Genomic DNA, 14,545 nt, shown 5'->3' on the forward strand with positions numbered 1-14,545 from the left:
GGTAGCCTTAAACATACCGCCGGTTTATATATTTATTATTATAACTCCGGTTGGGATTTTTTGCCAAAACTTGATGCTAAAATGGCTTTGGCATTCGCCTCTGTAACTCTGACCCAAAGTGGAGCCCTTTGTCCCACTTTTGGCGGGCTTCTCCACAGAAGCCCTCCAAAGTGGTGCCACTCTGTCTGGGGTACTTAGGAGGGGTGGAGGGGGATTTAGGCACCCTGGACCGAGTTACCTAGGTAACTCAAGTCGCACTCCGTCCTGATTGGCCCAAGTGGTGAGCCGGCCGGCTCACTACTTAGCATGTTTGAGTGACAGCTAGGCTGGGTGAATGGGGGTTTGCTGCATAAAAGCAGGGCTTTGGGGACTGGAACTTCAGAAGTCGCCACAGGACCTAAGAATCCAACGAGGGACGAGCTGAGCTGATCTGCTACGACGACACCGCCGGTGGAGCCCTGCTGAACCATCTCACCACTTTTCCCGACGACCGAGGAGAACTCTTAACGGAGTGGCTCCTTCCCGTGACTGGTGGGGACAACCAGTTTTCACCTTCTTTCCGCTCTTCGAGGTATCTCGTGGCCGCCTTGCCAGTGCCAAGCACCCCGGCAACCGGAATACCCACCACTTTTACCCCAACCGCGAAAGTCGGTACAACCCTTTAACCGGAGGACTCCGCGGCTGGTTTCTTCCCGGGCAGTGCAACGACCTTCTTCTTCTGCTCTTCAGCGAGATCTTCTTCTCCCCTGACCGACGTCGAGCCTTGCTGCCACTGCCTGGAACAACTGCCCCCGCTGGAGGATCCTTTCCGTTAAGGTACCGTGTTCCGCCTGGCTTCCCTTGCCACCGACTGTACGGGGTAGTTTTAGCCCCCGGCTTTCGATCCTGGGATTGCCTGGGACACTTTGGCTAAACTTTCTAAGCCTCTCTAACTCTTTTCCGAACTCTTTTGCAAGACTCTGAATCCCTACCAACTGTGTGATCTTGGGCACGTTTTCGCTCTGTCTGCTCTAAGAGTGGGCCCTGCTTAGTGACTTTTTGCTCACCTGTGACTTTGTGCTTCTTTGAGCTTACAAAAAGTGTCCTTAACCTTAGAGTGGTGTGTTTATCCTAATTCTGCTCCTTCTCCCTCCCTTCTTTTTACCTACTAGAGTGTCATCTAACGTTAAGCGCTCACCTCTGTTTGAATTATGTGGTGTTAACCTAGAGTTGTCTAGATAGGAATAAGGATTGGGACTGCTTTCCATATAACTGTGTTTAGAGTATTTTACTATATTTTGCTAGAGTGTTTTCAACTTATGTGTTCTTGAAAATAAATAACTATATACTTTTGAAACCAAGCTCTGGTCAGTGTTTGCTTGTGCTATTGTGTCTGAGTACATATTGTGTATACTTTGCATACTGCCTAACTCTTCTTGAGGGGAGTCTGACTGCTCAGCCACAGCTACCAGGTAAATCTGGGTGGTGCGGACTGCTACCAAGTGGGTTTACTGCTATACCTGTAGTCTTAAATCTTTTGCAGTGTTCCCCAAGGGAACTGCACAGGTTTCTGCCTAACAGTCGGATATTTTTCAAGAGGTGGAGGGAGTAGTTGCAGCTTTTTGTCATCTGATTGACATAGGCATCATAATTAAGGGAGGCCTCAAGATGAATACCCAGAGTCTTCACCTTGCTAAGGACAGGGATGCAGCTTGTGCCTATTTGGAAGCTTGTATAATCAGTGCCCAGTTTAGCCCGTGCAGCCCTTGAGCTGAAGATCATCAACTCTGTCTTATTGCTGTTGATGCATAGCCAGTTATATGACATCCAATCTTCAATTAGGTGATATTTGGTTGAGATAGCTGCAGAGTCAGTAGCATAAACTCCTATTGTTTCTATGACTATCTGGTTGTCGTCAGCATAGTTGGTAAAGAACACACCCAGGCTGTCTAGGAGAGAACAGCGGTGTCTGATATACAGATTGAAAAGTAGGGGAGACAAGCTTGCCCCCTGCGGGACTCCGCACCAAATCAGAGCTGCAGGTGAGCAGACCTCCCCCATTGAATTCTTGCCTCACAGTCAGAAGAAATCAGAGGAACCAGTCCACCGCTTTGTCTGAGCAGTGGCCCAGATGGCCTAGTATTTGTTTGAGAATGCCATGGTCCACCAGATCAAAGGCCGCAAATAAATCCAGCAGGGCCAGAATACCCACTTTTCCCTCTTCTGTAATTTATAGCATGTGTGACTGAAGGTCCACTAAGGCAGTTTTCAGTGCTATAGTTGGGCCGAAAGCCTGACTGTTTGCGATGTAGAATGCTATTAGCCTCAACAAAGCACTGGAACTGCATGTATGCTGCTTTATCCAAGACCTTAAGGAGGACGTTGCAGTCGGTGATTGGCCTGAGGTTGTTGGGGTCTTTGGTGTCGAGATTGGGTTTTTCCGGCAGTGGTGTGACTGTTTTAATAGACTTGGGTACCCTTCCTTCCCTGAAGGTGTCATTTACAAACCTAGTAAGAAAAGGTACGACAAGTTCCTTGTGTTTCAGAATGTTTTTTTTGGTGGAATAATGTTTTCTGAATAAGCTGTGGGTCTCATGGACTTTAGGATTTTTTCCATATCGCATGTGTCAATTTCAGAGAGCGAGAAAGAGGGCTGGCTTGGCAGTTTATCTATATGCAAGGAGGTGTTAAGTATATTGGCCCTGGACTGCATTTTGTCTCCAATTTTCTTTCTTGCCTGATGATTTTCTCTTCAAGGGCAGCCTGCACTGTCAGTGTGTCTTGGCTAGTGGGCAGAAAAGGAATTTGGAGGGCATTGGGTTTCTCCAGTAGTTTGAGGCACGAAAAGTTTTCTGGAGCTATTTGCTACCTGTTCGATTTCTAAATTGTATAAATTCCTCTTACTCTCCACCACTTTATTTTTGTAGGTTTTGTCAGCATGTTTCCAGGAATCTTAATTTTCTTTAAATTGGCGTTAGGTGGACTCTAGCTTTTGCTTCTCTTTCTTTAGGGCACCCAGTTTGGGACTGGACCATTTTGGTGACCAGGATTGTCTCTGACAAGTCTGCTTTTAAGAGGTGCAGCCTTATCAAGCAGAATAGTTCGCCTTTTTTGATATTGGTACATAAGGTGTTCAGCTGAGTCAGTGTTAGAGATTTCCTTTATAATGAGGTTATGGTAGGATGAAAGATCTCTGGGATCTTCCTGAGGTTCCTACTGCTGACAAATTTGGCTGAGTTTGGATGTTTAGTATGCCCCTTCGGAAGCTGAATGTGTAGATCAATGGTATGGTGATCAGACCAGATGCATGGCAGTGTTTGATCATTCTGAGCAGTTAGGTTTCTGGTACAGACCCAGTCTAGGATGTGTTTTTTGTCAGTGGTGGGTACATCATTGAGAACTTTAAGGTTTGTGTTATTTAAAGCTCTCTCGAGTTCAATTGTCTCTTTATCAGACTTGTCCCCCCTACCAACAATAAAAATCGCCAAGGAAAAGAGTGGCACGGTTGGTGCCTTCTAGGGAATTCAGGACGTGTATTAGTTTGTTGTTGAAATCGGGCATTGCAGTTGGTGGCCTATAGATCAGGACAATATGTGTACAACTCTTAGAATTAAGGGTCATTTTAGCAAGCAGAATTTCACAGTCCTGACCAGCAACAGGGGACGCAAAGAAGCCTAGCTCGGTTTTTGCTATTATTGCCACCCCATCTCCTACTCCGGATTCCCTATTTTTACAAAGCATAAAGTACCCAATGGGTATTGCTAGACTGATAGAAGGTCCACTGCTGTCCTTTATCCAATTTTCGGTTAAACACTTGATGTTTAGGTTTCTGTCAACAATCAATATTGGTTGTGTGGTTGTTCAGGGAACTAGTATTAAGGAGAGCTATTTTCAAGGAGGCTCCTGGCATGTTTTTGTGTGGGGAGTGACCCTTGTTTGCTGCTTTATATAGCTGAGGATTAGATATCCTTGTTGTGGTACAGCCCAGTGACGCATTCAATTTATGCGGGTAGATCGGGATACCAGGATTGGGATCGGCTTGCTTCTCTAAGTTGAGTACTGTCCTTTTGTCAGAGCACGGGGGAGGGAGGGCTTCAGCAAAGTCACAGGCAGCCCCATTTGTGCGCACCAATGTAGGGGACATTGGTCGCTGGAGATGACAACATGTATTTTCCCAGGATCTATTGCAGGGTCAGTGTAAGTGTTAACATTTATGTTTGCAATTGAGTTGTGGATTGTCCTTGACGTCCATTCTGGTAAGATTCAGCCTATCAATAAGTGCAATACGGTTTGCTCTAATTGTAGCCAGTGAAAATGATTCACCCTCAATATATCCCATCTTAAAACTTTGTGGTGTAAGCTGCTACTCGCGCTACGGCAGGTTTGGGAAAAAGTTTGGTTTTACCTGGATTGGTGATAGTGGCGAGATGCTGTGAGCGTCGATGACCCGTGAAGACCGGCTGGTCGCAGAAGCACTGGCACTGAAGCGCCTGGCGTTTCCTCAAATGCGACAGCGGGTACTATGGTACCTATGAGAGTGCTTTTCTCTCTGCGTATGTACACACAAATGCTGAATAGATATTACAAGTTATACAATGTTTGAGCACACAGTATGCAAGCTACAAAGAAAAACAAAAGCGTAGTTCTAAGGAAGCGTCACAGGCAGACTAGCTAGCATGCCTGGTAAAGTCCCTGAAGCTATGAGAGAGATACCTGGTCATGTAAGCATCTGTGTACCTCCTCCATTTTGCACCATTCCTCCTCCAGTTTATTTCTGTTGTCAGATGGCATCACCCTGCATAAGCATTCAAAATCTCTTGTCCTTCGACCACCCTATCCTCCAAACTCCCTGAACTCAATTTTTATGTAGTTCCTGTAACTGAACTGGGATGGACCCTGCTGCAGGAATTTCTCTACAATAAGATTTGCCAATATCTTTTAATGCTTCAATCCAGCTTTCACCATGCTCAATTGGCTTTACTCATTTGGAGGAGAATTTTCAGGAATGCCTATGAGGTGGTACTATGATATGTGTGGCTTTTTAAATGACATGGCCTATTCTACTCTAACATTACAGCAGAATGTTTCTTCCTTGCCTTATTCAAACACACCATAATATTGATGTTGATATTTTCTTTACTCAACTGTGGAAACAAGGATTAGCCCACAAAAATACAAGCATAATAATTATAATTTCAACAATAGGAAGAACAGGTCACTAATTTAGCAACATCTCTTCAACCCATCCCCCACCACCAAAAACCAGACACACACACACTTCCGGGGTCCCAACTCTTTCACTAGTCTATGGAGTTAGTTTGGTAGCATACTGGATTTCTACTTCATTTTGTATCAGTGATCAATACTGGTCATATCCGAAGAAGTTTGATGTAATCTTTTTTGTGCTAATGTATTTCCATGCCCCATAGAAAACTTGCTCCAGGTGAGAATGACACATGCAGCACTGATTTCAAACATATGCATGTGCAGTAGAATTGGTGTTGTTACTCTGAGAAACCAAAGAGTGTCTTACTAGTCCCTGGAGATCTCCTTCTCAGGTGGCCAGGGCACAGACATCGCTTTTGGATCCAGACCCTGGGGGTGGACCAGTGGGGGAGGATCACCTGGGTGGGGGGTCTTTGGGGTTTAGGGGTGATGCAACAGATGGTGAGATGCGGTATTCCCCCCTTTCCGGTAACCGTACCCATTCCCCATCCTATTTTATAGGATTCTCCAACGTCCCGACTGCCCCCCCTTTCTACACAAACACTGGGCTGAGGAAGAGGGCGACTGAGGGTAAAAAGGCTAACACTCACATATCTCATTAGACAAGGTGGAACACGAGAAGGAGCAGATCTTGTGGGGCGAAGGCTAACCCACTGGAGCAGGACGACTGATCGAGGGACTAGAGAAAAGGGTAGAGAAAGCCTGAAGTTCCCTAAAGGAGGTCATTACCTCCGGGAAGCTGTGAAGGAGACGCTGAGAATGCCAAATCACAGACAAGAAGAAGCCTGCATTCTGTTTCAAGGACGCAAGCGACCCTCCTGTTTGAACAACAGAGTAGAGGAGGCGAGGCCAAGCCTGTGGTATTAACCTTGTCTCATGAAGCAAAGCCGCAGAGACAGGAAAGGAATGCACACAACCGGTGAGTTAGTGGAAAGACATGAAAGACCGGTTTGTGTCAAGGAAAGATTGAAGCCCCAACAGTGTATATCACAATTGAAGGTTACGCACATGCTGATGACACGTGAAAGAAGGCAAACCAGTGATGAACTTTTAAGTTGCCCCTAACTGTGAGGCAAGTGATACAGAGTAGCGAAGTGGTCCGGCAAAAGGAAGTAGCCCACTTGAAAGTCTCTGCCAAACATTTTGATGTCTTGTTATAAAGCGGCAAAGTGAATGAACTATAAAAAGCAAAATGGTCAAGATTAACCCAGGCAAAAGGGGAAGTGAAAGGATGAATTATTTAAGAGAAAGATATCTTTAAGCTTTTTTGTTTGTGGTATGGAACTTCCAATCCTAAAACACACTAGGGCAAATAACCTAGAGGAAGAGCAGAAGTGAAAGTCGAAGTGGTCTTGCAGAGGTCGTAAAAGCCTTGTACATTTGAAAGTCTTCGACGTCATAGGAAGGTCTGTACCCAACTGAGGGACACCTGGAATGTGAATAAAACTTGGTGAAGGGAACCCTTACAAGTGCTGGGATTGAGAGGTCCAAGCCCGGCTGAGGGAGATCTATGTTGAATCAGGGGATTTTTTGGTTGAAATGCCCAAGCCCGAGTCAGGGAGAACTACATGAACTATTGATGCCTTGAGAGGTCCGAGTCTGACAGAGGGAGACCTACGTGAACTTTTGTTGAACTCTGAAAGAACTTGTGGAAAGCTGGAATAAGTGACTTTAACGTGGAAGGCTAAGTGGGCCTCGACCCACGTTTTGAACTACCTTTTTTTAATGGCCTGAGCCAGAGTGTATCATACTGTTTACAGGGGCCACCTTACTCTGTGCTGTTTAACATGGGGAGGAGGGCTGACTCAGCCATCTTGATCCTTTATGTTACAACACTGATTTTCCTTTGCATACATATTCCCTTTACACACTTTTTGTATAAGAGATAGGGCAGGCATTAGGTTTTGTTAGCATAGGCCATTTTGATTTGACAAAGACTGACTAGGACTGTGTTTTCTTTATTATTTGATGGTAGAGGCTGCTCCCATAATAGCTATAGGGCAAAGTAGGAGTTTTTTCAAACCCCAAGAATTTAATAAAGATGTTGAAACTTGTAACTCTTGTGTCAGTGTCATACCGGTGACCATGATGTCACCAGTGGGATACTGTGAGGACCGGCTTGCTGGAATCCGCAAGAGCTGATACTGATCCCACAGACCCTCACCAGGTGTTGCCTGCTCATATCTATGTTCGCATCTGAGTCGAGAACCCCAAGAAAGAGAAAGGGGTAGTGGATAAAATAATAAATGAGATACAGCAGGCTCACCAGCCTCTGTCTCGTCTCTGGTATCTGTACGGAAAGTGAAACTAATGCACCTGGTTACATATCCTCAAAAAAGGAAATGTAGTCCTCTTTCTTTTTCTAAGAATGGAGTTTCCTTTAGGTAAAAATAGTCCTCTTTCTTTTTCTATGAAGTCCTACTAAAAGAAAGAAGGCTTCTACCTCGGAACACTCTCACGCAGATGCTGCAATAAGAAGGGTACTGAGCGCGTTGAAGTTCCTTATTTCTGTTTACACAGGCATTGTTAGTAGACCGTGCAATGAAATGTTTGGCTCGCGTTACTTCACCACAAGATTACAAATGACTGTTAAACATGCACGTGCCACACAGCGCACTTAAAATGAAATCTGAAACACACGCCACTTCACAGCGCAATTTCAATAAAAATACTGACACGTGCCACTTCAACACGCAATTCAAATTACAAAGCTGTCACGCGCCACTTCACAGCGCAATTCAAATGACAATGCTGACACGCGCCACTTCACCGCGCAATGTAACTGACATGAAAAGAACTTGTGCTCAACTATGTACAACTTCTGTGCTTCTGCCACATGACGCCCATTTTCTGAGATAAGACTCGCGCCACGTATTACGCGGGCCTGCAACACACCACAGATTTTTTACTGCAAACACACAGCGCTTCCCTTGAACTTAACAATTGCTTGTGCTGCTCAAATACATTGTCGACTTTACTATAGTTGCTGAAATGCTAACGACTTAATAACCTCTCTTGTTATTCTAGTTTAAATAACCATGCTAAATGTCATTGGCATAGCGCACCTTGGAAGTATAGAACTTCAACTATTTACATAGCGTTAGACAGTCACACAGAAATAATTACTTGCCAAGTTTCCCCAGCTTATTTCATAGATTGAATATACTTTCCTTCCTTTTTAAATCTTCAAATGAACAGACACCTTAAATTTGCTGTTACTCTAACTTCTGTTTTACAAAATTAAACACTCCCACCTGTGGTCCTCCAAGGAACAGATGTCTTCTTACTTCTTTGTGATGTTATCAGGACTCTGAATTGGGCCTAGATTAAGGAAAACGTTAAACACACAACTTGTCTCTGAGTTTCTAGGGATGAAAGGCAGTTATACCAACCTCTGCCAGCCCTGACAGATACGACTCAATTGAGACGAATTGGGAGACCCTAAAATTCCACAAACTTAACCACAGAGCCTGAGACCGCTCTACTGCCAGAGAAGAATCCATAAGCTTTGATATATGTAGCAGCAGAGAAGCCACTATCCCTCCTGGGAAAAGAGGGATGATTCCCACTGACTTAGTTCTAATACCTCCTGCGGGTTGTTATATAAGACTGGCCCCAAAATCTGGCCTAGCCTGGAAATTTGGTCTGGATGTCCTAGCAGGCATCATAGATCCAGACTTTCAGGGAGACATAAAGGTTCATTTACAGAACCACGGCGAGACACCGTTCGAAATACGTCATGGGGACAAGATTGCACAGGGAATTCTTGAGAAAGCTCTATTTCCATGTTTTGAGGAAGACTCTGAACCTGAGGAAACCGAGAAAGGTAACTTAGGCTTTGGAGAGGCCGATGAGACTATACCACCGAAGAAAAAAGGGCAGATGAACCTACCATCCTTCCCGACCTAGCCTTTGCCCAGTGAAATGTCCCAGTACTCACAGAGGCGTTCTTGCAATTGATTCCTGAGGGAGAAGGACAGAAAAAGGGAAGTCAATTTTTCTTCCTGAAACAGGAATTACTGTATAGAAGAGAAACCTCCAGGGAAGGCCTAAGTAAGACTCAATTAGTAATACCCAAAACCCATCGTAAGATCGTACTATAAATTGCACACTCTCACTTGACAGGGGGACACTTGGGACTATCTAAAACCCAAGCTCATATCAGTGGGAAATGATATTGGCCGGGTATCCATGCTGGCATCAAGAACTTCATTCAGACATGGAAGATATGCCAAAAAACCAGCTCACATATTTTCCTACCTGCCCCTCTAAACCCCTTACCGATAATAGAAGTCCCTTTTTCCCAAATTGGGATGGATATTATTGGACCGTTGGAAACTTCTAAACTGGGCAATACATATGTTCTCGTGATTGTTGATTGCGCTACCAAGTACCCAGAAGCCTTCCCCATGCGGAACAACACAACCCATCACATTTTAAAACACCTACTACCATGTGTCATCCTGTTTACAAGGGCCGCCTTACTCCGTGCTGTCCAACGTGGGGAGGAGAGCTTACTCAGCCATCTTGATCCATTGTTACAACACTGATTTTCCTTTGCATACATATTCCCTTAAAATGTTTTTGTATAAGAGATAGGGCAGGCATTAGGCTTTGTTAATAGATGCCATTTTAATTTGACAAAGACTGACTATGACTGTGTTTTCTTGATTATTTGATGGTAGAGGCTGCTCCCATAATAGCCATAGGGCAAAGTAGGGGTTTTTCCAAACCCCAGGAATTTAATAAAGGTTTTGAAACTTGTAAGTCTTGTGTTGGAGTCATACTTGTGATACCATGCCCCCCTTACATTACCCAGCTCAATGGTGATTGCTTTTTTGAACTAATCAGGAACAAAGTCAATGCCACCACACCAGTTTACAAGCCCAGACTTGTATGTTAGAACTACTGTGCTATGTTATGAGCTTGTACATTGCATGTGCAAATGCAGGAGGCGCCTGTTATCACCTGCAGCATTTAGTTTTGTGCACTGTAGTACATTCCACAACCTGGCCTAGACACTCCTCTTGCACCAATGCATTTCCTACACCCTAGCAACCCTTCCCAGACTTCCTCACTCACTCTCCATGTTTCCTCTGGCCTATACTATGCCCACTATCTGCATCCCTTCCGAAATATAGCCTCAAAAGTGATTTGGGAGAGTGTAACTCCTCAATGCTGCCATTTTTATACTATTTCATAGGTAGTTAAACCTGGCCCGAGGCTGCTATTTTGTGAGGGTCCGGTTGGTGTCAGGACTGCAGTTTTGTGCAGGTCGTCCACGCACAGAAAAATAGAGCAGTTTGCCTTTGGGTAGGAAATTGACTACCATACATAGTCTATGAGTAGCTCATACCCCAGCACCAACACCTCTGCTACAGGAGTATGTGTAAGAAACCACAACGATGTTTGTGGTCAGGTTAGGATTCCTTTAGTACCCAGAGACATGCAAAAAGCCACACTTTCTGTTGGCATTCATGGCCATTGTTTAAATGTGTAGGATGCCTTCTAGTTTCCATGTGAATTGGGGGAGGGGATAACTACACATTCCCCAGTAGATGAAAGGACATTTACCCCCATTTTCGTTCTGCTACTAAACTACACTTGCATCAACACTATTGAATTTGCAGATTATCCTCCATGTTTGGTTAATGTACAAATCAATTTGCAACAATTAAACTCCAATATACATTTGTCACACACACCATCTTTAGCACATCTCTAAATACAATAATGTTACAAACATAGACCCAAGGCATACACATTATGCTTGAATCAGGGGTCCTCAAGGCCAGTCCTCATGAGCAACAATCTCACCACATTTACCAGTATGCAAAGAACGCCCATTTAAATTCACTATATTCAAATGTACTTTATATGTATATCTTGAAAACATGGGTGGATTTCGTTCTTGAGGCCACCACTAGAAGACTTCTGGTTTGAACCATACATTCCGAGTTTGAGACCAGGAGTATAATCCATTGCTCCCAGGTTCCTACATACCCGAATAGCCGGCCCTCAATAGTACAGTTGAATGTTTGTGTTTTTAATGGCAAATATTTGAGGTTTGTTAGTGTTAAGGGATTTTTCTGGCCGTGGGTGAGGGTACTGCTCTGGACTAGATCCCCCGAAGGTCAAGGACATATCAGTGTGGGCATGTTCAAGTACATTTGTACACTAATCCTTAGCAGTGCAGTGATTAGATGGCAACAGTACTGTCACTTCCATATTGCTTCAGATAATTCTGAATAGCTGATCACCAACACAACCATCCTGCAACATGAAAGCCAGTGACCTTCTTGTAACTGTCACAGAAGGCTCAAGAAACACTCCAACGCCCAAGGACTGTTCAAGGCTTTTCAAATAACTTTCAATGGGCCCTAGAGCCTTCCGCCTCTGTCTCTGTCTCTGTCTCTGTCTCTCTCTCTCTCTCTTTCTCTCTCTCTCTCTTTCTCTTTCTCTCTTTCCCTCTGTCTCTCTCTTTCTCTCTCTCATATCTGAAAGCACCACCTCCCTAACTCAGGCATCCTCAACCCCCAGCTAGCAGATATTTATTGCTTCACCCTAAGTACACTAACGGGCTATATTATCTGTAATGTCAAACTAAAGGCACAGGGCCTTAGCCAACTAAACTTCCTCAGGGACTTCCTATCTTTCCCTACTCTACCGAGTTGTATGTTTTATAAAGGTATGGGATGATTGATCCAGTCTTTCTCCTGTCAGGTTCTCTTTTTCCCACTTCCTCACCTCCTTCTATACTTCCTCATCACATCCAACCCCCTTTACTCTCTCCTCTGTCCCCCAATGTGTCTCGCACTTTCTAGACCTCACATCCACCAGCTCCTTTGGGCTTGCTCATTGCTTTCCTTCTCCTCTGAGCTCTCAACCTTGTACCCTACCGTCCTCTGCTATCCACAACAGTTCACCTACATTATTTACTTTCAGTTATTGCAGTCCCCTTGTTTCCTGACTGCTGCTCCCTTGCTTTCTCCCTTGTTTTCAACCCTCTGTCCTTTATCCCTATCCAACCTTGGGATACGGCTTTCCCTTCATTTCCTTCTGTCAGTTTGCTTATCGACTTCCTTCTTCCTGGATTTGTCTGTTAGTGTCTTCTCTTGTACTGTTTGTAGAGCCCTTTGTACAGAGTTTGTCTGTTGGTTTCCGTCAGGCAACCTCTGCCCCTTCCCTTGTCTCGTTTCTGTGTTACAGACACCCATAGCTGTTGTTCCAAGCCATGAGTAATCAGCGTGGGCCTCTGTTTTAGCAAACTGTACAGAAAGCAAGAGTTTTTCATAAGGTCTGTGGAATACTCTTTTCCTATATCTGCATACACCCCAATAGGGAATCCATTCTGTTGTACCTTATTTCCTTGCTACACTTGCCTACTCTTCGTTCTCTTTACTTTCAGCTGTGTGTGTACTTATCTGTCCACTTTACTTCGGCACAACCACCCAAACCCTACCTGGGTGTCCTGTGCCACTCTTAACAGAGTGCCATCAGTGACACATGTTCCCTACATATTTAAGTTTGATGGTGCATGTTTGTTAAGCAGATCTGTATGGTTTTAGAACAGGGGAATTAAGTTTACCACCCTCTCGGTTCTGTACATATTCGGGAACACATTTCTAGACAGCCTTGAAGCATCTTGCTGACTGTGCGCTGCATATGTTTTGTAATAGGTTATGACTGGGTTTCATATTGGGTGTTGACAGTTGGCAGCCCTTCAGCCTTGAATCTTCACTGTCCATGATCACTCTTAAGACGGCCCTGGGCAGTGTGTCCGCGCATTGAGTTCCCTGCATTACAACTGCCCAGACACAGGTAGTTGTTTCACCCTTGTATGGAGTCTAATTTTTTTGTTATGGGGCAGAGGATTAAGATGCTTTTCATGTCATTCTATGTTGCTGGGTAAGTTTAGGTTTCAAACAAATATTGGTCAAGCATCGTGCATAAGCATATGTTTGGCTGGAAGAGGTGTGGACAGAGAGGCCCTAGTGATGGTCAGGCACTCATCTAGGGCTTAGAAACAGAAGGTGTTTGGCCACATTTGAATCTTACATAAGTACAAAGCTTCCTCTAGATGAAAATGACAACTGGTGTATTGTACTGTATAGGTATGTCATGAGGAGCCACGCGCTATAGTTGTGATACTCAAGACTGGTGGGCATCCACTACAGAGTGCCCAATTATTTCTGGTAATTTGTCTCTGATGCATGGAAATGTTTTGTACCCTCAGGTCTGTCTCAGCTGCATAGAAGGAAGGTCTTCTCATCAACATTCATCTCAAAACAAAACCTGCAGAGCTATAACTCCAGGTAATGCCTTCAGTTCTCTTGTGCAGCATCTTGTGATGTTTAAGTCTAGTTGTGGGGAAGGGCTGTCTCAGCCCTACCTGCAATGCTAACACTTCATCTCCCAATACATGACACCCTATACCAATCTGATACATCTGCCATCCCCATCACCCCCTCTTCTTCCTTCATTACTCTCTACCAGAGCGTGATTGACAGATGTGTCTCAGGGGAACTGTAATTGCTGTTCATCAGAAACGGAGGCGTCAGATCTATTCAGTTATAGCTGAAAGGTTTTCGGCGTGGAGTGATGGCAGAGGCGGAATAGCCCATACAAAAGCCCTAAATGACTTGTCAGGTGTGTCTGCATGACCGGAGAATGACTCTGCACCGGTCAAATCCGCCTTTCAGAGGCAGGAGACTGTCTGCAAACTACCTAATAATCCTGTAGGACAATCCTGCTTAGGCTGATGAGCACAATACGAATATCACGTCTCCTTATAACCATCTATAGCAGTTTGTCTCTATATTACCAGTAATATCAGCTTGCCACCTACATGCAAGCTATTGAAGGCTGTCTTTCTTCGCTCCTAGCTGCAGCGGTCTGTGGTGTCCAGTCAACTCGTCGAAAAAAAACTGGTCGACTGCAATTTGGTCGACGCAATTTGGTCGAAAACCATTTGGTCGAAAAAAATTTTTTATTTATATATTTATTTTTTGGGTTTTCGTTTTGTTAAAAAATGGGTTTTTAGAGAAAAAAAGGGGGTTGGGGGGGACCCCCCCAAAAAAAAAAAAAAAAAGGGTTAAAATAGAAAAAAAAAAATTTCGACGAAATGGTTTTCGACCAATTTGATTCGACCATTTGTCTGGTCGACCAATTTTTTTCCACGAATTGACTGGCAACCGCAGTCTGTGTCTCTTTATCACTATCAGCCCTCTATGAACAGGAGCGTTCATCTCTGCTCAGGAATGCGCTAATTCCCATCTACAACCAAACAGCCAGCCTGGGGCAGCCTGCATGAAGGGAGGTCAAGTGCCTTGAGAAGGAA

At 44.4% G+C, this 14,545-nt stretch overlaps 1 protein-coding gene across 3 annotated transcripts in view; it reads left to right on the forward strand.

The window, feature by feature from the left end:
* The window catches only part of NOS3 (nitric oxide synthase 3), a 937,759-nt gene that overhangs the window by 683,799 nt on the left and 239,415 nt on the right, over positions 1-14,545 (forward strand). For all 3 annotated transcript variants that reach the window (XM_069645958.1, XM_069645960.1, XM_069645959.1), the window contains one exon: positions 13,442-13,520. In XM_069645958.1, the coding sequence (XP_069502059.1) occupies positions 13,442-13,520 (79 nt within the window). The remainder of the gene's footprint in view (positions 1-13,441; positions 13,521-14,545) is intronic.

This window comes from Ambystoma mexicanum, chromosome 2p (assembly GCF_040938575.1).
Source record: "Ambystoma mexicanum isolate Mex_15411 chromosome 2p, UKY_AmexF1_1, whole genome shotgun sequence".
NCBI lineage: Eukaryota > Metazoa > Chordata > Amphibia > Caudata > Ambystomatidae > Ambystoma > Ambystoma mexicanum.